Source organism: Bombus vancouverensis, chromosome 16 (genome assembly GCF_051014615.1).
Source record: "Bombus vancouverensis nearcticus chromosome 16, iyBomVanc1_principal, whole genome shotgun sequence".
Taxonomy (NCBI): Eukaryota; Metazoa; Arthropoda; class Insecta; order Hymenoptera; family Apidae; genus Bombus; species Bombus vancouverensis.
The window spans coordinates 4531532-4555923 of NC_134926.1; the positions used below are offsets into that span (position 1 = coordinate 4531532).

Genomic DNA, 24392 nt, shown 5'->3' on the forward strand with positions numbered 1-24392 from the left:
AACCTGTAGGTTATCAAATAACCTAAAATAATACAGATTTTTAAACGGCCGCCATTTTGTGAAAAAATATTTTTTTGACTTTTCCAAAGTTCATGCTATAGCCGCATCTATACTAATTAAGAATCCGTTCGGCTTTATTGCTTCAGATGACCAGAAGGATTGAAATCATGCACGCCAGGACACCCTTTTTTTTGGACCCCCACTTTGCCAGTTCATAACTTTGTGAATTTTGAGTCTTTTTCAGTTAATTTTTTACGTAATCTTAAAGTGTCAATAAAGAAATGATAAAAAAATGGATAGTAAAAATATTTTTTGTTTCGTTTGTACAGAGCCTCAAAAACCGACCGAAATTCAAGCCTCTAGACTAGAATACTCCCTTAAGGAGAGCTATATAATTATTCCATACTTCTATCAGGTACACGTCCCTCCCGTGACCGTGGGATCCCATTGTCATGAATCTCGGGGACCCATACTCGGATTAGAACATAAACAACTATTCCTCAGTTTTATTATTTAAGTGCAGCTATAATAATATATATATAAGGGCAGTTCCACTTGGACTGCGGGTCAGTTCAAGTTCTACTTGTACGTTGAACCATACGTATTGACCGCGGATTCGTTGAAAATAAACTCCCTAGACAAGTTCCTAAGAACTAGTGACTTCGTAGTTGTCAAATCCTACGTGCGTTTTGTGATATATGTACTGTATGTACACTGTATATTTCTTACAAGCTTGATAGAGTATCTTTTGTTTACCTGTTTCTTAAACCTACCAAAGAACTTATAATGAGTGACGACGATCGAGACATCGACATTGAAAGCGATGTAAGTCCTCAAAACTGTTCTTTCAATGGACCTTGTTAAAGAGATCGTTTTTTAGGAAGGTGACGATTCCGATTCCAGGCAGAGGCATTCAAACAATGCGCAATATTATTCTCAAGTAAGTTCATTATCCACTCTTATTTTCCTTCTTTTTTTCTAATTCTATTTATTTATTCAACATCTTTTATTTAATTAACGATCAATTAAAAACTTAACCTTAAAACTGTTCTTTCAATGGACCTTGTTAAAGAGATCGTTTTTTAGGAAGGTGACGATTCCGATTCTAAGCAGAGGCATTCAAACAATACCCAATATTATTCTCAAGTAAGTTCATTATCCACTCTTACTTTCCTCCTTTTTTTCTAATTCTATTTATTCCACATCTTTTATTTAATTAACGATATAAACAAGTTTTATTTTCAAAATATGAAATGTAAATATTGTTGAGGTTAAGTGGACGCTTTCCGTGCGATTTAAACAATTTATTCTTGTAAATAATTTCTCATTGAATATCTTATAAAATGAAGATACTCGACTAATATGTATATTGATCTGTAGATTTAATTTTATAATTAAGATTAAGATATACACACACATGTTTATTTTTAATAATAATGTTAAGATTGATATTGATTATAAGGCAAGAATTTAGATGTAAGATTTTTGTACAACTTATATATAATGTAGTTTGATTTAATATGAAAAAACATTGTATATATTGGTAGGCAGAAAAACGGGCACATCATAATGCGCTAGAACGGAAACGTCGGGATCACATTAAGGATAGTTTCTCCTACCTTAGAGACTGTGTACCTACGTTACAAGGAGAAAAGGTTGCAAGTAGGACACAAATACTCAGGAAAGCTGTTGAGTATATACAGTTAATGCGACGCAAGAATTCCACCCATGAACAGGATATTGATGACTTGACCCGCCAGAATAAACTCTTGCAATCTCAAAGTAAATATTAATCAGAAAATTAATTAGATTTTATTCTAACACTTTTTGGAAATTTAAAATACAGTTTAACACTAGGTTTACGGGCGTTTCTTATATACCTATCTCTACGAGTACACGTCAAATCGACGGATAAACGAAAATACGCATTTTCTTTAAAAAATCGATTTATTCAAATTAGGTTTGAATTGAATAATATTAGGCTTCACGTTTAAATAAGTTATTAATAAGTAAAAAGTCTTTTTTTTTAAATTATCACGGAAATGATAACAATAATATTAACAGTATAGGGTAATCATATTTATTGAGCACATTTTTTACAAATATACTGTATTTTTGTTTATGCATTTTCTGCATACGAGCTTCTTGCAGTATATACAACAATTGTTGCTTTTATTTTCTTTCCAGTAGCCCACTTGGTAACTTTTTCGCACTTTTTTTCACGTTGTAAATGACAGAAATGAAGCGTCTGACCTTTGGCAAAATATGAACTCCTTTCTGAATATTTTCGATCCAGTGCACTCTTTACATAATATCCACGCGTTTATCGCTGCCAAATCTAAAATATTGAAAACAACTTGAAGGGGCCATTGGAAACTCCCTGTTTTCACACTATATTTACATGCCATCTGGTCAATGACGCCCACACCAAACTTTGTTTTATTATAAAAAGCAATGGTTTCTGGAACATGTTTATAATTGTGTTCATCTTTCCCCATATAGGGAAACCATTCAAAATATATTTTATTTGGATGTCAACTGCTAACCAAAACTTAATGTCAAACTTATGAGGCTTATTCGGCATATATTGTGTAAACCTGCATTAGGCTTTTGTTGGAAATAATTGTTCATCTCTCTTTGTTCTCTAAGTTCCCTTAGCATATCCTTGAATATCATACTAATGGGCATCCTACCTCTAGATCCGCCTGCTTTCGGTTTTATCCACTGTATCCTGTCAATTGCAATTTCAATTTCACCCATTATATTTTGGGATGTGCTTGGAATGCTCATCCTTTCATCTTCGGAGTCAGAACTAGAAAAAATATGCATCCTTTTCTTGTTACGATACACTTCCAAGAAGTTCTCATCTTCACTATCCAAAGATCCTTTTATCTCTCCACTTTGTGTATTCAGAACTTTCTGTCAGCATCACTTTGGCCTAATTCATACTGATCTTCTTCAGAGGTATCCTTAGAACAATCTTCATTGATGTTGACAATTTTATTCAATATCTTATTATATCTCCTGGATTTACTCATGATTGTTAGAAAAGGGGGATTGGTCAAAAAAAGAAAATACTGTGCCCAAATTCAATTATCCTATTGTAAATACTTGCAATAAGCGGAGACAATACTGGGAAATGTCTACAATAACTGAAACTTTTGCACACTGACTTTGAAAAACGGATTGTTTATGAAATCAGCTAGCCCGTTAATTTGACGGATTTCGTAGAGATCGGTATACTACATATAGATTTCAAAAATTAGAAAGCCTAGGAAATAATAATTGTGCGTATAAATTCTTTAGATCAAATGATTAATCAAAAAGATAAATTGGAAATTTCCAAACGTCCTACACATCAGTGATAGTACTATAGGATAGTACCGACGTTTCATTTGTTAATCTTTTCACTTTTTGCATTGGTTACAGTCAGGATCTGTAAGAGGAGCCGTCGACACTAACACCAACTGCAGTTGGAATTGAGAAATTTTATACGCATACATATGTACAGAAATACAATAAAATATTTGTACCTTTATACAATTGTAATATTTCTTTATTAAACTTGCATATTTCCGAAATATATTTTCTTTGTAATTATACAATTGATTTTTTACATATTTCTGTTGCGAACATAATAAAAGACACATTTGATATATTTTTCTAAATACATTCATTAATAAAGTAGATACGAAAGTAGTATTATTTAATGAGAAATTAATAAAATTATAATAATCCATAATTTTGCCAATAATATAAATAAATAAATAAAATAAAAAATATATTTGTTGCGAATTTTCAACTATGTGGCGATCAGTCAGGTTGCAACCCCGGGTTTTCCTTCTCACCGTGGTTTTTATGGGATGGGAATCTATTCAAATCTTGTACTTGTGTACTCTCGTGGGCGCATATCCTCTGGCATTGTTGATTGATACCAGAGGTTTACTTTAGATCTGACCAATCGAGCACTTAGGGCGTTTTTGAGCCTCCGGTCCGCATGGTAAAGGTTTATAACTTGGGTGGTAGAAAATTCGGACTCTCCCAAAAGAGGCAGAAACGATTCAGAAACGGACGGCCACTCCAAGTCCCAAACGATGATATAATTACTATGATTCCTCCTTTTCCAACGTAACAGGCAAATAAAGTGAATCATGCAGAGCATTACCAATTTCTTGAAAACTATGCCAAATATTGATTTACTTTATGTCCAAATGAAACAAACAAAATTAATCATATTAGATACAATAAATTTTAGAGGATAAATTTCCTTTAAAATCTTATTTTTAATTAAAATGACAGATTACTTTGTTATTTCGGTAGCTACTTAATAACATTTTTTTTTATTTTATTCTGTATAAAAATAAAATATCGCAACCTGTAGGTTATCAAATAACCTAAAATAATAAAGATACAATAAACTTTAAATATTTTATTACTTCCTACTTGAGAGCTAAACATAATATTGAGATAATCAATCTTAAAATAATTTAACTTTTCTAAGTAAAGAATTAAAAATTCGTGAGCTGTTAATAATAATTTTATGGTTCTTGTACATATTTCACATGTTATTATACATTGTCAATACATTCAACTTATACAAGTAAACTATACAACATTATAGTAAATATTGAATTTAGAACATAAGATATGTGAAAGATACAAAAAGTGTAGTTTTATTTAAATTAAATTTTGATACTAGTGACATAATTTCCCCCTGTACCAGCCTATATATATAAATAAATATATATATGTCGGTGATGAAAGGACACCGGAGCCTTCTCTCTGGAACTTCGGGAAAATCCGTAAAATTGTAATTAAAGTTTACAGTCGTAATTAAACAATCTGCCGTCATCCTGCCCAATTGTACTTGTTTGCGATTTGTGATAATAAACTTAGGCTCAAGGCGACCATCAGTCGCCGAACGTAGCCGCGGTCAACAGGACGGGCTTTTCGCCTAACAAAGGTGTGGAGTTATAGTATGATCCTCGTTAAAAGAAATACCAATAGAGGTACTTGACAGTAAAACATTGCAACGGTTCCTTCGGACAATGAATACCCGATGTTGAGGCACGTACACAGCACAAGTCCAGTCAGCCCGAGGACCCGCTATAAAACCTGGGTTTTTCCGGCGATTAAGATTTTCCAAACGGACAGACAGTCTTTGTCCCAAACTGACCAATTGACAGCGACGTCAATTTCCCTTACTTTCGGAACAAAGGCTATACCCGATTCTGGCTGATTCTAATGTAAACCCGACATATATATGTCGGAGTCAGGTTGGCATTTTGGGGCGTTCTATGAACATTTACTTACTTTACCGTCGCGGATGTGGCTAATATTTATCAGTACGAATGTGGGCACTACAAGAGGCTATGAGTAATGGCAATAGGATGTTCGAGATAATGGTGACAACGAAATCAGGTTCGATAACGAATCCACGGTCCACGGGAGGACAAGTATCTGAGGACAAGAAACTGCCCTTATATACTCCTGTCCCCGCTTCTTGGGTTAATCCTTGTCTTTAAGGAGAGTCATAAAATCATTCCGTACCTCTGTTAAGTACGCGGCCCTCCCGTGACCGTGGCTACGTCTGGTGACCCGTTATGTCACCTTAAACCTGAACCCATCGTCGTAAAGCCAGGTTGGAACATTACAAGTTATTTTCCTTATTTTTATTGCTTAAACATAAAAATCTTGACTATGGTAGTGGGTGGTTTTTCCCAGCATTCCTGACGGAAAATCCCGCTGCCCTTCCATCTCCGACATATATGTACGTTTCAATAATCAGTGACAGTTCTTTGTTATTTTATTGCTTCTATTAAATATAAATTATTTCAACAGTTTATTAGTTATTTCTGCGATAAAATCTTCTATCTATTATCAGAGAGAAAATAATTCCTCTCTATTGTTATGAAATTGAGAAATAAACAAACACTGCGCCTTTTGAAAATAAAGACCCTAGACAAGTTCCTAAGAACCAGTGACTTTCGTGGTTGTCAAATCCTACGTGCGTTTTGTTATATATGTACTGTATGTACACTGTTTTTATATTTCTTACAAAGTTGATAAAGTATCTTTTGTTTACCTGTTTGCCTAGGAATTTATAATGAGTGACGATGATCGAGACATCGACATTGAGAGCGATGTAAGCCCTTAAAACTGTTCTTTCAATGGACCTTGTTAAAGAGATCGTTTTTTAGGAAGGTGACGATTCCGATTCTAGGCAGAGGCATTCAAACAATACCCAATATTATTCTCAAGTAAGTTCATTATCCACTTTTATTTTCCTTCTATTCTTTTTAATTTCATTCATTTGTTCAACATCTTTTATTTAATTAACGATATAAACAAGTTTTATTTTCAAAATATAAAATGTAAATATTGTTGAGGTTAAATGGACATTTTCCGTGTGATTTAACTAATTTATTCTTGTAAATAATTTATCATTGAATATCTTATAAAATGAAGATACTCGACTAATATGTGTATTAATCTATAGATTTAATTTTATAATTAAGATTAAGATATACACACACATGTTTATTTTTAATAATAAAGTTAAGATTGATATTGATTATAAGGCAAGAATTTAGATGTAAGATTTTTGTACAACTTATAAATAATGTAGTTTGATTTGATATGAAAAAACATTGTATATATTGATAGGCAGAAAAACGGGCACATCATAATGCGCTGGAACGGAAACGTCGGGATCACATTAAGGATAGCTTCTCCAGTCTTAGAGACTCTGTACCTGCGTTGCAAGGAGAAAAGGTTGCAAGTAGGGCACAAATACTGAAGAAAGCTGCTGAGTATATACAGTTTATGCGACGCAAGAATTCCTCTCATCAACAGGATATTGATGACTTGAAACGCCAGAATAGTCTCTTGGAGTCTCAAAGTAAATATTAATCAGAAAATTAATTAGATTTTATTCTAACACTCTTTGAAAATTGAAAATATAGTTTAAATGGAAGATTATTACAATTATTCTCCATTAAGTATATTTTGTCATGATTGTAGTTTAGGTAAAAGTTTATATATGTTACTTTTATATTTTAAAAATATATTGAAATGTGTTTGATACACTATAAAATATATATAATATTGTTCTGCAAAATTTGTCTGCGCCATAAATGTATTTTTGTACTATTTATAGTTAGGGCACTTGAGAAAGCAAAGATAACAGGCAATTTCGCTGCTGAAACTTGTGAAGTCACAAAGTCAGAAGGTGTACCAATGCCTGGATACAATGACACAGAGTCTGAATCATCAGATAGTGAAACTAGCAGGACAGTTCGCCAATCAAAAAAACTGAAAGTCGGAGGCCTCCACCATTGACCAATGGTTTGATCTAATTTTTGTTTTGACAAAAATTTATTTTTCCGTTACTATTAAACTCCATATATATATTTATTTACATAAAATGGAGACACTTAGTGAATGGAGTCTTTCAGTGGAATCTTGAATGTCTTAAAACCGGTGTAGAAAATATTGTACAAATTATAAGCAATGCTATTGCTTCATTCAAAGATTCATGAAATAATACATTACGAACACTTTGGAGTAAATTCTTAAAATTTGTTAAAAAATTGGAATTATTTTATTTATAAAAATAGTTGTTTAATATAAAGGAAATAATGTATTGCGAGGTGTTTTGATTTATACTTCTAAATGCTTATATTGATAAACTAATTGAATTTAATTAAGGTTGTGCTATTAGTAACCACTTTATCAATACAAATTCAAGCAATACATTTCTCTAAATATATAACCTCTTTCTAAAAGAGAGTTTCAAATGTTTCCTTTGTTTTCTTATAATTTTTAATTTATTTATTCAAGATTACTTATCATAATTATTGTATTGTTGATTTATCGAAGAATCTGAAAATACTAGATATATGCTCAATTGTAAAATTTATGAAAGTTTTGGAATTATTTTTTCGTTTGGAGAAGAATTTAATAATTATATGGATAAAATTTTTATTACTAGAGGAAAATATATTGAAGTATATAGAAATAAATATATTAGAAAATGTATTATAATAAGAATTACTCAATATTAATCACTTTTTAACCTTTTACATATATGTCTATATGATAGAAAGTAAGTATTGATAATAGTATATGTTTATTTTAATTAGAGTATTTTTTTAAAAAAAATGTTTCTTCCTTTTGAACTTTATAGAAGTCTTTGTAAATAGATGGAAAGTATTATATCAAATCAATTAGTTATAGAGTAATATTCTTTTAGCAGGAAATATTGTACTCTATAATATTAAGAAATACGAAATTTATTTTATAAATTATGAAGAATTTATTAAAATCGAATGTAAAATTATTAGATACTTATAATCACTAGAAATAAAGATCATTTGTGAAATACATTTTATTTATATGCATATTGTTCTAAAAGGTATATATGTATACAAAGTGACCAAACAAAATCCAATCATATAAATATCTGCTTTATTTATTATTATATGATAAAGCTTCTCAGGACAACAGAGGAAGTAGTTTCTTCTCATGATCATTTTTTACAAGATTTCAAGGTCATCGCCATTTCTTTTAAATAAGGTATAAGATAATAAAAAATATATTTCTTTTGTGGTATCCTTATAGAGTGTGGTAAATCTTAATAGCTATACTATTGCCATCATTTAATCTCGAGATATTTACGCCTGATGTATGCGTATGTAATAATTACTTATGTTTAATCGACAGGTGGCAAAATTAAAAAATCGAAATTTTATTGGTCCTTGGACAGGAAGAATTTTTTAACATTTGATAGTTCAAAAGAAAGTTTTGAATGTAAAAAATTAATTAAGATTAGTTTTATCTAAGTAATAATTAGACGTGATTAGTGTAGTGTTCTATCTTGGACTTGGCGACAATATCTATATGAAAATTTTGCTTATTCTTAGTACCATTGATTTACCATAAGATGGCGCCACCATGTACAAAATAAGGCACTACACTTATTGCATGTAATTAATTAATTCTGTAGAAAATCGGAATAATGACACAAGGATGATGTATAAATACGGAGATGATTTATGAGAGTTAAAACTTCAATCCCTGAATAGTTTAAGAATTTGCTCTGCAGATCAAGAAATTTCATTTTTTAATTTAAGCATGGTGGCGTTTTCATTCGGGAGTTAGTAGTACTAACAAGAAGTAAAATTTTGCATATATTCACACTTGGAAAACTGTCAAAATAGACGTAGTTAGACCAAATTTAGGACATTGTATGAATTATCATTTATGAATATATTAAACCTATAACATTACCAACATCAAATTAGAGTAACTAGAAACAACAATCATAAATATTGAAATGATTTAAAAATATGTACATTTATTAGCAAATATACAGATAAGATATAAGTTTAATCACTTAATTGAAATATGTTTATTTAATCACGTAAGTTTTCTCTTGTAAAATTGAATCTTTACATCACTATGTCCTTCAATTTGTACTATAATATTAAAAGTAATTATAAGTGTATTGCATTTAAAACATAAGCTATCCTGATAGTTCTTTAAAGTATACATATATATATATATATATGTAATATATAGTATATATATATATTTATATGCCCATACAAAGGAATTTAATTTTATGATGTACGTGATATATTACAGAAATAGTTTCTTTTTCAAGTATTGTCAATGTTTAACGAGAATATTTATAAAGATATTCTACAAAATGTAATAATTATAACAATTGAATTATTAATCTAGGAGACAGACATGAATCATTAAAAATAAAAATTTGCAATGCATTATATCATATTCTTTAATTATACAATAATTATAGTTACAAATATACAAAATAAATTACTACATATGCTGACATAGTTTTCGAAATAATTTTAACATAAATATCTAAGAAGCCACATAAACATATGTTCTACTTAACCTTGTTTCAAAACTCCGACCATCTTTGTTATATCTTTCTAAACATATTAGGCAAATATAATTGATTTTCTACAATTATTTACGAACAATATACATAAATAAATAATGAAAACGTGATATTTTATATTATAAAAAAATTTATTTTATGAGTAATCATCTTTTACTGTAACAAAGTATAATATGTAACACTAATGTTACGTATTACATTAAAGATCTCAAATTACCTATAAAATATTATGAAATAATTCGTTTAGAATTTTCAAGAAATACATACTTGTAGGATATAAAAATTTATCTGTAATTAATACTTTCGTGTATATTGTTACAACAAATTACTGAAGTAGCAAAATTACATTTTTGTGTTTTCAACTTTTGCACACTTATTCAGATTATATCATTAAGTGTAACTTTTGCAAATTATTTTGATAAAATATATTTACCATACAATAAGTATGCACTTGATCGAGATAATGCATGCGCGAACTTATTCAGATGTATCACATATTCAACAGCTCAACTTCTTTATACTCAATATAACACAAAATATGTATTTCTCTTACAGTTCCAAAATTTAATTTTAGACAAAAAATGAAAATATAATTTTAAGCACGTAGGAGAGAAAATACGCGAATAATTTGAAACTTTAGACAGGTAAGATCACAAAATATTTTTCGACTATTCCGTCAAAAACTTAGCATTAAGCATTTTACATATTTGTACTTGTTAAACAATTTTTTTCGTGAATTTAAATGTGATGAAGGTGTGCTGTTCATCTAAAGATAAGAATAATATTCGACTGTTCTGAATAGTTTGATACTTATAGGTTATGGGTACCACATACGAGAAACTGTTAATTATCAACCACATATACCACTCCAATAAAGAATAATAGTATGGAATGACAATGAAATGAACGATTCTTGATCTCTGATAGTAGAAAGTTGCTGTTAATCTGCACAAAATTTCTCCTATTAAGCACACATTACACAGACCGTGATAATTAATACAAAAAATAATGAGTATAACGAACGATACAATTAATAAACTACCATTTAAATAATCAACATTTTTAACATTATTATCATTTTAAATGTTCGTATATTTTTACACAACTAAGCAAAAATACTAATATAACTGTATATATGTATATATATACACATATTTTTATGTAAATTCATTGTATGTTGCAAATAAAGAACTAGATAGTTACTTCACGTTTTTTATATTGGTACTATAAGCGCAGCATTCGTGTAGGTAACTTCGGAGCGTTCTACAATGTTACAAATTTGATTATTAAAAGCAAACGCAATTTTTATTATTGAAATTGTATATGTTTTAAGTGTGAAAATTACATTTTATTCATAGTAATTAGCCAATAATGAACTATTTTCAACAATTATATCCTAAATTTGATAAAATATTTGCTGAAACATAAAATATAGTAACTATATAATTTAAAATTTTCCTCTAAATCTGGTAATAAGTCAAAGTTACTAGACATAATAAGTTAGAATGAAACATACAAGTGCCTATTTAGACGATCAAATTTTGACGGAAAAATTGAGCAATTCAAAATCGAAGACAAACTAATAAGAAGGGAATTAACCCTACTGCATTTTTCAGGACACTTTTAACCCAATTGAATTTTTCTAACTTTTAAAGTATCTCAAATTTGAATATAGTAAAAATATGAGAAAAATTATTATTGGTTTGTATGGATTTCTGGTTTCAATTTTATGTCAAACGTTTTTCTAGAATATTAAAATTCTTTTTATTCGCTGAAATAAAATCATGATTGAAATACAAGAATTAAACGATCGTAACAGGGTTAAACGCGAGTGGACGAGAGCAGCAGTTTGAAGTTAGCTGTGTAAAGTTGGCAACCGATTGGAGCGCTATCGGTACAGTAGTGGGGATAGAAGGGAGGTGTGGTAACGGTTAGGAGTCTCGTCCAACCACGAGAGGAGCTAGTAGCGTTCGTCTGGCAGTATGAGGCGGCGTGGGGCTAGGGACGATGCATGGGCTGCGACTAGGAGGCACTTGGGAGGTAGGGAGGGCATGCGAGCAGAGCACAGTTCAGTAGTCGCCATTGCAAGTCCCCCCGTGCTCTCGTATTCGTGACACTCGGACGCGTGGAGACGATTTTGCGCTAACCTAATCTCCCCGCGAGGGCCCTAAGTGTGCCCCCCCGATGCAGAGATATTGCACCGAGCTCACCGATAGATTGTTGAAATCACTTGATAAGGAATACAATGTAAGTAGCGGAATGAATCCGCGATGCGCCGTCCGTCCGTTCACGCAAACGGCTATCGGGCCACTCTCGATCCCCCGTGCGCCGTGTGCCTGTACCAGTAGCGTGCGCGAGAGTCACTGAGAGTGTAGTGTGGTGGCGGTTCCGCGTGTGAGTGAGTAATGCGTTTCTTCTGTGTACGTTCGATTCCAGTCAGCCAATTTTCCTTTTGCACGAGTGTATACATCCAACGTTTTTCGGCTACCTGGAGCATAACCTTAACGTTCCTCCAGCGAATTGTCCAAAGTCGAGAGGATCTTACAAAGAAATCACCGTTCCCTTCCTTTCTAGCTGTCTCCCGCTGTTTAGACTCTAGTTACACTCGATTGCAGTACTTTCGCAAATTATCATTTTTTACCGTATTTTTATCTTTTTTAGAATTTTATGTAGAGAATGAAGATTGAAGAATAATTGGGAGAATCTCGCGGTTCGGGTTCGATAGCCGTTTTCGAACAATTTTTACGATAAACGTTAACATTACCATAAGTCTACTTTCATTTCGCTATAGATTAAGGAAATGTATATAGACACGTGTTGATTATTTGTATTTTACGTTCGTTCATGTTTTATATCACGTATTAAATGTATCAATGATCGAATCGTACTATTATTTGCATTTGTAGTTACAGTAGTTTGAGCTTTATATCAAAGTATGGTTCGATTTTACTATTGTAAGATCGAATTTATCAGGCAATGAAATATCTTTTGTTACGTGTTGCTAGGAATGTAATTATCAAATTATTATTAACAATGTAGTAATTGATTAAAAACACAGATGTAAATTTATCAGAATTTTAAAACTTTCTGTATATTAATAAAGCATTAAAATATTTTAAGTATTAAATTTATTATCTTTTAATTAATTTGCATTCTTTCAAATAATAATAAAATTTTTAAAACAATGCAAAAGTATTTTCTTTTTAAGTAAAGTTAATATAGGTTGATCATCTATTTTTATTTTCAATAATGAATGATTTAATCGTTGTGTGCATTAAATATTTAATAAGACAAGCACAATGAAATGTCATTAATTATTTATATGTTATGTAAAAACATGTAATTTATTAATAATTTATATAAATATCTATTTCCCCAAATATTTAGGAAATTGGAATAGCATATATATTGAAAGGTATTTTCAAATATACAAAATATAATTATTTTATTAATTCTAGCAATTTAATATAAGTGGTACATTTGTGTAGAAATATAATACATTTAATTTACAAAATCAATACTTCATAATGGCACAATTATCAAATTTTATTAGGTCATCGACATGGGAGCTGTTGTGGATGTCATTACGGCCCTGGAAAAGACGACGATCACTAAAGAAGTGCTTGAGGTAAAAATGCTGCAAATATATTATGTTAAATAAGTTTTATATTAGAATGACAGAAATTGCATCTAATGATAATTTGATGAAATTGCATCATGTTCATTTGGTCTTATTTCTATCAGTTTTCTGGTTAATTACATAAGTATAAAAATGATCTGTTGAATTATTTCAGAGTACAAGACTTGGAAAATACATTAATGAACTTAGACGAAAAACAAACAATGATGCCTTGGCAAAGCGTGCAAAGGATTTGGTACGAAGATGGCGTGATATGGTTTTACCTTCTGCTCATTCTACTCCACAGCCTACACCAGCAGACACAGCACCACCTGCTCTTAATGGAGCAAAACCACATAGCCCTGCACTAAGATGTTTTAAACCACAAAGTCCGGCATTAAGAAGTATAATGCGGTCTCAAAGTCCATTGTTAAGGGAAACGCTTGCACTCAGAGTAAGTCATTCAAATATTCATTTTTTTATTTACATAATATACATTAAATTTAAAACATATACATATGTATTGTGTAACTATAATATCTCTCTAAATTGAATATATTCTGTTATTGATGTTTTTCGTTTTAATGTGATTAAATTTCCAATGAATTAAAGAAAAAATTTTATATAAATATAGATTCAGAAATGCTTTGTTACAAATTCATAAGCAAAATAAGCAATAAGTAGGTAATATATCTAAACTGTTTCTTGAAATCAAGGAGAACATATTGAAGGATAAATAACAGTTAAAAAAGACTAACAGAGTAAAAGAACAATTGATCATTGAAAGTAACATGATTGACAAGAAATTTATAATTTGTTAAGTTCAAAAGTATTAAAAGTATTTATATTTGTTATTTTTATCAGATCAAATTTTAATTTGTTTATTCACTATTATATTAACTTTTAATCTACTTGTATATAACATTTTCTTTTATTTTCATAGAACATAATAGAACTAATATATTGTTCCAATTGCAGGTGCTTAGTCCAGTTCTATCTGTGAATTGCGATCATTTACATTCTCCTAATGCGTCATCAAATAAGCAGTCAATTACAGTAACCAGCAACCACAGAACAAGTTCTGATGTGCCACCGACGCTTGGTTCTTCGAGCCAACATCATTCGATGGAAGCAGTGCCACGAACTCACAGTTCAAACAAACGTCTTCGAAAAGATGATCCCAAGGACCAACATAATTTTCAACCTCATGATTCAGTCTCAATCACCGAAAGTGAAACCTTTGTTAAAAAACAACGTCTAAATGGCGAAAATGTGTGTGGTAATTCAAATATGCAAGTGCCTAGCCCCACATTTAGAGAAAGAATCTCTGATCATTTTACGGAGTCTTCCACTAAACCTGATGAATCAGGGCCAAAGAAACGTGGTAGAAAGAAAGGCAGTAAATCTACGAAGAAGCAACCGGTTTTAGAAGATTGTGTAAAGGAAAAACTAGCTAGTATCTCAAGGAATCCTAAATTAAAGACAACACAAGAATTGCTGGCTGATCTACGGGCACGCGGCACCAATTCTAGCATTAATTCAAGTGCTCTACCTAGTCAAAGTGTAGAATCATCCGGCATGGAAGATATTCTGAGGAGTAGCAATGAACAAGTATCAAAGTTCCTTCGTGGTCCTCAGAATAATTTGTCCCATAGAAATACAGTTTCTGAAGCCTCACCAGAAAGTCGGTTAAAGCCCACAGAAAACTGTCTCGATGTACCATCTAAGTGTGAAGAATCAGGTGTAGTGTACAAAGAAAAATCAGTTACGAATGTTCAAAATAATCAACTAGAACAATATCAAGATTTAACGGTTGAAGAAATATTGGCCAAGTTACCACCAATAGATCCGAGTTCAATAGATTGGAGTGAGTGTGAAACTAAATCAACAGAAGATCAAAATAGTACTGAGTATCCACCTAGACAAATTACTGCAGAGGATATAGAAAGGTTACATACACAATGTGTTGAAGGACTGAATGGAAACTTCCAACCAAAATTATCGTTTTTAACTTCGACTTGTAATGAAAAACCAGAGGTAAAGGAAGATGTGTCAGAAATCAGTAGTGCGAACAATGTGTATAGCCAACCTGATGAAGAATTTCGGGAATGGCATCAGATGCTAGCAAGGCCCAGTTTTAATGGCCAGGTTCTCCACATATTGCCTTATGTTATAATTGATTAGTAATTTTATTATCTTATTCTATTATTATCCTGAAATTTGTGAAAAATCCCTATAAATATTAAAGAGATTGATCAGTCATCAATCTATTAAACCAATTTCTATTGCAATTTATGATTGCCTTTATTTCTATAAATGCTCTTTATACTACCACCTTTATCATCATTATCGTTCCCTAATTATTCAAATTAAAACTGATACTTTGAATGTGTGAACCAATCACGCTAGAAATATGTAACTGGCAATCATTTTTCGCGTGAATATCATTCTCGATGATATTCGTTATCGTCACAAACCTTAGTTTTACTTTATTCGTAAAAATCATTTACTATTATAATCAGCATTATTAGTGTCGTCCTCTTCATCATCGTTATCATCTTCACCATCGACGTCATCAACAATACAAGAGTATCTTTATTATTATTGTTATTGTTGTTACTATTACTACTACTATTATTATCATCATTCTCGTCAATATTATTCATTATTGACTTATCAAAGCAAGTTTTATACAGAACAAGGCATAAAGAAGATATTTAGGAAATGAAAAAACATAATGTTTGGAGCTTCTAATGTATTATTTAGCTCCAATGTCTATGACAATGTATTTGAGTCCAAAAGGTACTCTTTGAATGCTTGTCTTTCATTGTGTATATTATATCATTATTCTCATTAACATTGACATTATTGCTTAAATTATCACTGTATTAAAAAAATGCTAGCAAAAATCAGAATCGGATTATAAAAGTGATTTGAAATCTGCAAATTACTTTTTTCAAATTTATTATAATTAAATTTTTTATAAGAACGATAATGTTTCATTTTCTTAAAGAATGGATTTTCTTTGACAAAAGATTTATATAGCATTGTAATATGATTGATCACTTTTCAGAAATTGTACAAACCATTTTATTCACTTGCTAAGAAAAGAGAGGCACACAGATTGAATCAAATAGTGCATTTTGGCCTATGCATAAAGGAAAAAAGAATTATTTTCGAATATTTAAAAAGAATATATGAAAAATTATGGGTAGTTACATTTCATTTGCTGTAACATACCCTTTGGTTCATTCTATTATTTTTACGATATGTTTGAAGAATGATGTTACACAAAAAGTATAAGGAATGATTATGGCAAAATGTATACTCGTACCACGCAAAAAGATAACGCTATAATATTTCAAATGCTTTTTGACACAATATTCTGTTTATAAATTAAAAGTATTTATTGAAATGTACAGATGTCACTTAAATATAATATGAAAAATAATTTTTTGCGCGTGGTAAAAAGTAGTCGAACCGAATATAACGAGGCCTTAATTAAAGTTTAAAAGTAAAAAAAAAATATTTGTCTAATAAAGTATTATGTTGCATATACTTCTAGCAAAGGTAATACAATCCGAGTAAGTTTTAAATTTTTCTATCTCAATTTTATTTCATATGTTGTTAGTACAATATAGTAAAATGAAAGTAAAAGTCTAAATGAAAAGAAAAAGGAAATTCTTGTTTTTAGAACAATTGCAGCAAAAATCTACACATACATAATTATATTGCTGGAAGGAAAATATTTTACGTGCAATGTTCAAATGTTCCAGTGTAATGCAACAAATATTTCAAAGCTATGTAATTTTTTTAAACAAAAAGAAAGATTGAAATTATTTGAAAGATGTAAATACGTCAAAATCATGAAAACACTGGAACCAAAATATATTAATATTTTCTGTAATAACCAAATAATACTATGTGTTATGTAAAAAAGAAAATAGAAAAAAAGAAAAAAACAGGAGAAAGATTGTACATATTATGCCACTATATCATGTATAATGAAAGCTTTGTGAAACATTATGAATTAGAAAAAGAAAATGTCTGATTTTACATGTGTTCATTTTTTGATGATAACAGTTACCTTTTTATTTTGCTTTCGCTTATGATCGATTGTTTTTTAAATGTTTGAATATTTTGAATGTTTGAAGTGAACATCAATTATTGACAAAAGAATGAGAGATCACTCGCTGAAATAGTTTTTCTTTTGAATTAAGCATCACAATAATAACAGTTGAATATAGTGAAATATTTCCAAAACGATGTATATATAATATAAATTTTTATAGTTTCTCGTGTTACATTTATATTAATTACAATGCCTTGTTTTACAAGTATATGATAAGTATTTTATTTATACCGACATTTGTGTATACCTTTGTATTTAAGATTAAAGACACAAGTTAATATAATTAAATACTATAATACACATAGTAGTTTCAAGATTGTTTAAGCGATTGTTTATGATAATTTCGATCTATATATGTATATCATTTCATTTATTATAATTCATTTCTGGATATAATTTATTTTACTTTTAATTATATTAATTTTCTACTTTAGTTAGTTACACTCCCATCAAATTTGAGAATAATGTTCGCTCTTATTATTTAGTACAATTTCATTTTATCGAACAATGTATAGATATCGTTCACTATGAAGATCCATGAGATTATTGGATAAATTTTAAACAAACCCTGGTTCCCATCGATCTAAATACATGCTGTGCTATCGTTAAGATTGCAGAGTATATGATGCGCTTATTACGTAATATACACCGATAGCAGCTTTATTTCAGAGTAACGAAATATTAAATTCAGTGAATGAAACACGATATATCCGTCGAATAAAAGTTTATGATAACAATAACCTATGATAAACAGAATTGTATATTTCTATTAAGATTTTAAGATATGCCTTTTTGATCACGGTATTTTTATTTAAATATGTTAGTAACCATGGCATGTGTCTTTTTTTTATAAAAGAAAGAGATCAGTATAATTTTATATGAAAAGCGCTTATCTTCGAAATGAAATCCCGTGCCTTTTTTACCACTGCAATTCTATCATAATACAGAATCTGTTGAAAAAAGTGATATACTATGAAATAATGATTAAATAAAGTGAAACAACCCCTTAATAAAATAATATCGGTCAATGTGATTTGAGGATGAAATATTTTATTTTATTCGGTTCCGTATGATTGAATCATTGTTAAATAATAACAGAGCTTAAATATCTATACTTGAAGTCAAACAGCAATGCTATTTAAGAGAGTTCAGTAATAAACCAGATGTAAAAAATATCGATATTAATGATTTATTCCTGTTTAATCAAACTTTTGGTATAAGTCTATATTGGATTGATTGACAATTGGGTTAACAATAACAATTTAATATTAATGCTTTTACAATATAATATTATATCTTTTAGTATGTCTTTTATGTTACAATTATTAAAAAATATTATATATTATTTTGATATTATACATTTATTATTGTACTATTGAATAATTTTGATATATGTTTTTTGTTTATTATAACTTTTTAGTCGATTATGAATTACTTTTTTTTCGAACATATGAAAATAAGTATCAAGACGTGCAACAGAAAGAATGTTTATGGATGAAGGAGGAATTAAATTGAACAACGGTGGCGTAATTTTTTTTTATTAATTCAAAATCTTCTAAATTATGATTCATATAAAATAATTAGTAAAATTTTTAAATAGAAGATGTTAAATATTTTGTTGTAATAATAATAAATTACATCAAGAGAACAAATTAAATTTCTTTACAGATAAAGATTTTTTCTTATATCTCGAGCTAAGCAATTGAAAAAAAGTCGATTGTTCCTAGAAACAATGTAGCACAGTGAGATTATCATGCATTCGATATCGCGTAAAAACCGAGTGATTTTGAAATCGTTTACTTTACAACATCAGGTAGGCATAAGCGCATAAGAGGGCGGTATTGTAATAGCGACTGCGCAATCAATCGAAATAGCACGATATGGTATAACGTATGCATGTGTAAGTACAAATACACAAGGTGGGGGATACTTTTTTTAGTGTCTCTCTCGTTTCATTCGTTAGCTCGAGTTTTTAGTAAATTCGCGTTTGTAGGAGCGACTTATGATGTTTAGTCACGTTTAAGTTCTCGACTCTACACTACTAGTAAGGAAATGTCCAGGATCTGCTATACTGGGCTCTTCTCGTACTAAGAAGAACACAGCAGTACGTGCTTGCATGTGAATGCGCCTCGATTTTGTATTTTTCTACGTTTCGCCGTGCTGTTTTCAATATGTGTCCAGTATTCCTCTGAAATTTCCACAACTCGTCAATCATATGAAAAATGTCGAAGCTCGGTGACAAACAGAGCTATGCGCAGACATACAAGCTCGTCGTCGTTGGCGCGGGTGGTGTCGGAAAATCTGCGATCACGATACAATTCATTCAAGTGAGTACTTTTTATGGCCAATAGGTGTAGCAAATACGTACGTGGGTGTACGTATAGACGTATATGTATCCGTGCGTATCGTTTGTGCTTGTGTACTCTATCATACATACAGTGGCTCACGAAAGTAACGGATCACTCCTAGAAACTTTGCATGTATATGTTATACAAAATATTTTGAAATCTCAACAGTGCACGAGACGCGATTATCGTGCTTATATTGGTAAAATTTGAAATGAATTTGAAAATGTATATAAAAGTTACATCCCAATACTTATTGCGAGTATATACTTCGTAAATATTGTCAAAGTATTAATTACTCAATTCAAAATCAGTTACTCAATACATTAATAAGTTATAATATTTAGTGAGACAAGTTTTAGCACTAATTGTATGTATAAGACTACATCCATGCTGTATTCTAATTTTTCACCAACGATAAGTGTATACTTGCAATAAATGCTTTCGAACTTCTATATACATTTTCGGATTGGTTTCAAATGTGACTATTATAACCACAATAGTCTCATTACAGTTCTAATGCACATAATATATTCATAAAATAAATTTTCAAACACTTTCGATACTTTCGTACATGTATGTATAAATGGTATATATGACGTATATACAGGGTGTCGCAGTAGTCATCGACAAAATGGCGATTCTATGTGAAAAAATAAGTCGAAAATATACAATAAAAGTTTTCCATATGACATTTTGTTTTCGAGAAAAGAGAGTTTGAAAGTTTGCCAATTATACTTAAACTTGACTAATACCGGACTGGACAAAAGCAAATAATTGACAGGAGGTTATTTTACGTATGAAAATAAGTCGAAAATAAAATTTTAGAATAAAATTTTTTCATAGGACACTGCGTTTCCGGAAAAATGAAATTCGGAAATTTCTATGTACCATAATTACCGTAACACCCTGTATTTATGACATTTATTTGTGTACATTGTGCATATTAGATTTGTCAATCGGATTCGTTTTCATGCATCCTACGTCCTACGTCATTCGCGATCAATTCAAATAAAGGAATAATGAAGCGAATAATGAATTATAATAAATTATATTGGAAATATTTCATAAATAATGTTGATATGTCAAGGTAAACAATTGGGCTGTTATATTTCGCTTATGAATATTTTCGTAATTACGCTTGCACTGGATACTAAAAAAAGGAACAAGCCTACTTTTATCATCGATTATGTCATATATAACTGGGGATAAGATTGTTGATATAGCCACGTAATATTATAATACTCGCATAATATATTATTTTTATATACATATATAGTAATACGCAACAGAGATTGTTTTGCACGTACTTTAAAGTAATAATTTAAGATATTATATATTTAAATTTGTATAAATTATAATTTTTTAAGTTATATTCTTTATAGTCACAATGAGTTATTTTATACGACAGATTTACTTGCACGATAATTTTTTAGTATTATTTATAATGAGGTTTTGATTATTATTTTGTACTAATTTCACTAATATTTTTCAGAGCTATTTTGTAACCGATTATGATCCAACAATCGAAGATTCTTATACCAAACAGTGCGTTATCGACGATATACCTGCGAAACTCGATAGTGAGTAAACTGATAACAGTGAGACGCTATATATTAATTATCGTTTCATATTTATTTGTATAATACAATTGTAATATCTTCTATAACTTATTTTATATTAATTTTCATGCAGTTCCATAATGAATCATGGGTTTGTTATTGTAAGAGTATAATTCCTTATTTATTCAATTTTAGAATGAATATTTTATGAAAAAGTTAGAATGGTCAGTTTATAAACATTAAAAACAATACTACATATATATTGTAGAATGTTTTGAATAATAAAACTAGTAATATTTATGTAATTTTAGTATTAGATACAGCAGGTCAAGAAGAGTTTAGTGCAATGCGAGAACAGTATATGAGAAGTGGCGAAGGGTTTCTACTTGTATTTTCGATAACTGAGCTTTCATCTTTTGATGAAATATTAAAATTCCATAGGCAGATACTTAGAGTAAAGGATAGAGAAGAATTTCCTATGCTTATGGTTGGCAACAAAGCTGATTTGGATTATCATAGAGTTGTAAGTAAATAAAATATAAAGAATTTAATATAAAGAACATTATATTAATATATTAATATGTTAATATTCACTGTTTTACATGCATAGGTTCAAGTTGAAGAGGCACAAAATAGAGCTCGTCGATTGAAAATTCCATATATTGAATGTAGTGCAAAATTAAGAATGAATGTTGACCAAGCCTTTCACGAATTAGTAAGAATTGTCAGAAAGTTTCAGTTATCTGAAAGACCACCACTTGAATTGAACTATAAAAAAAACAAAAAGAAATGTTGTATGTTGTAATGCCTAATGTGTTCTTAATCAACTTATTTTTGTACTAATAAAATGGTACAAAAGGGTTGAATCAAAATCGAAATTGGAATCAATCAAATCACAAGGATTATTATCTATAATTAAGTTGAAATAGGAATTTGAAATCTGAAACAAGGGATTGTTGAAGTGCTTTTGAAAATAACACTTAGATTACTTTAACTTGAAATTTATACACTCAACTTGAATCAAAGAGTGCTTTAAGCAAATATAATATTTTTGAGTATGTTACAAATACTTTGTACTCACTTCTAAAACGAATTAATACAATGGTATTTATGAAATGTGTAGTGTAATAACAAAGTTCACAAATCGTGTAATTTTAATTGTATAAGAAATAAAAATAACTTGACGTATTTTATTAGAAGTATATTAGTAGCAATGTAAGTTTTATATTAAATATATTAATATATTTAATACTATCATGGATCACATATATCCCTATATATTGAATTTATATGACGGTTTTCAAAACAAATTATAATATTATTTAAAATATTTATTTGTAAATATGCATGTATATATTTATTATATATATTAATTATCATTTAATATAGTGCAGTAAGATTCTAACAAAGAGTGAGACCAATAACAATTCTAATGTGAAATTTTTAATAATTTCTTTGATTTAACACAATTTTAGTTATTTTATAGTTATTTAATTTTTCTATCATGATTGCAGCAAGTAAAGTTTAAGAAAGTTTATGATATTTTGATGTGTTCATAAAACAGTTCGTTGAATTAATCGAACTTGTTTATTTATATACAATAATATTTTATGTTTATTTTTGCCATAATTTTTCTAGTGTTATGTAAAAAATTGTTCTTACACTTAAAATAATAGAAATTAAGTTATTATAAACAATTTCCTGTTTACTCTTATGATTATTAAGTGTGTACTCAATATATCTATATTTTTTTATATCAAATACATGTACGATTAAAATATATTCAAATGCCATTAATCACTATATTGTAATAATATATCAAAGTTAATTATTTTATATAAATATAAAAATTCCAAGGCTAATATAAAATACAAAAATTATATTTATTTTTGTAAATTGTAATGTATTTGTAACAAACTTTTACACGTAACTGATATATAAGTTTAGTATGTGTTCATTAACATCTAATAAATAGTAATACGAAAATAGATAATTGTATTCATTTTTTGCAACGAAATTGTAACAAAAAATTAATAAAAACGTTATAAACTAAGTAATTATAATTTGTTGGATATCTACAGTTGAATATCGTAAATAATAAATTTCATTAATCATTTTATAAATCTACTATTATTATTATGAATTGATAATGAATTGATTATGATATAATAAATATAAAATATATTAGCATTCAAATAATTTCTTTTTATGGGTACAAATACAATTAAAAAATAAATTATTTATTAGTCAACTGAAATCAACTTCGATGACATTCGAGCGAGTTTTTACAAGACTTTTATTCCTTAACCTTCTCTGATAATAATAGCGTTCTCCGAATTATTATTTTTGCAAAATAGATTTTGCAAGAATATTTTACCTTAAAAACAATTTTTATACAGAAAATATGCAAAAAATGAGATATATAGAGAAAAAGGAAATTAAACAATTGCATATATGTACCATGTATTTATAGATTGCAATTTTATTACTCGATTAGGTTATATTTCACGTTCACGTTATTAATACAGCTCTATTATCAATACAATAAAATCGGACAATTTAATATTGTTATTTGATAAAAGAAATAATAACGATAAGTTTTACACAACGGAACATTCACCCTAATTTAGTCAGTAAGCAACTGGCACGCAAGGTGGTCAAACGGGATTCCCATCGTGGCTATTCTTAACCAGACCAGGCTAATATTGAATCCGCTCAATTACTTCCAGCTACACTAACATCAGCAATAAATATAACTGTTATTACGAATTTTTAATTTCTTTTCGCATCCCATTACACACTC

At 29.4% G+C, this 24392-nt stretch overlaps 3 protein-coding genes across 7 annotated transcripts; all 3 read left to right on the forward strand.

Moving 5' to 3' along the window:
* Positions 1-665: 665 nt before the first annotated feature.
* On the forward strand, positions 666-8387 carry Max (MYC associated factor X). Of its 4 annotated transcripts, XM_076625377.1 has the most exons (6): positions 666-825; positions 881-940; positions 1087-1146; positions 6201-6260; positions 6667-6901; positions 7160-8387. In XM_076625377.1, exons 1-6 carry the CDS (start codon positions 787-789, stop codon positions 7339-7341), a joined length of 636 nt encoding a protein of 211 aa, XP_076481492.1. In that variant the 5' UTR covers positions 666-786; the 3' UTR covers positions 7342-8387. The 4 variants fall into 4 exon arrangements, with proteins under 4 accessions (XP_076481492.1, XP_076481493.1, XP_076481494.1 ...); XM_076625378.1 differs by lacking the exon at positions 1087-1146; XM_076625379.1 differs by lacking the exons at positions 666-825; positions 881-940; positions 1087-1146 and adding exons at positions 5326-5641; positions 6098-6145.
* A 3510-nt stretch (positions 8388-11897) lies between these two features.
* Positions 11898-15829, forward strand: MED26 (mediator complex subunit 26). Of its 2 annotated transcripts, none has more exons than XM_033329406.2 (4): positions 11898-12178; positions 13485-13559; positions 13726-14004; positions 14529-15829. In XM_033329406.2, the coding sequence occupies exons 1-4, from the start codon at positions 12116-12118 to the stop codon at positions 15732-15734; spliced, it is 1623 nt and encodes a 540-aa protein (XP_033185297.1). In that variant the 5' UTR covers positions 11898-12115; the 3' UTR covers positions 15735-15829. The 2 variants fall into 2 exon arrangements, with proteins under 2 accessions (XP_033185297.1, XP_033185300.1); XM_033329409.2 differs by lacking the exon at positions 11898-12178 and adding an exon at positions 13313-13346.
* Positions 15830-19585: 3756 nt separating this feature from the next.
* Positions 19586-22777, forward strand: Ras64B (ras-like protein 2). Its single transcript, XM_033329473.2, has 4 exons — positions 19586-20009; positions 21523-21610; positions 21901-22112; positions 22200-22777. The coding sequence occupies exons 1-4, from the start codon at positions 19905-19907 to the stop codon at positions 22392-22394; spliced, it is 600 nt and encodes a 199-aa protein (XP_033185364.1). The 5' UTR covers positions 19586-19904; the 3' UTR covers positions 22395-22777.
* Positions 22778-24392: the final 1615 nt, after the last annotated feature.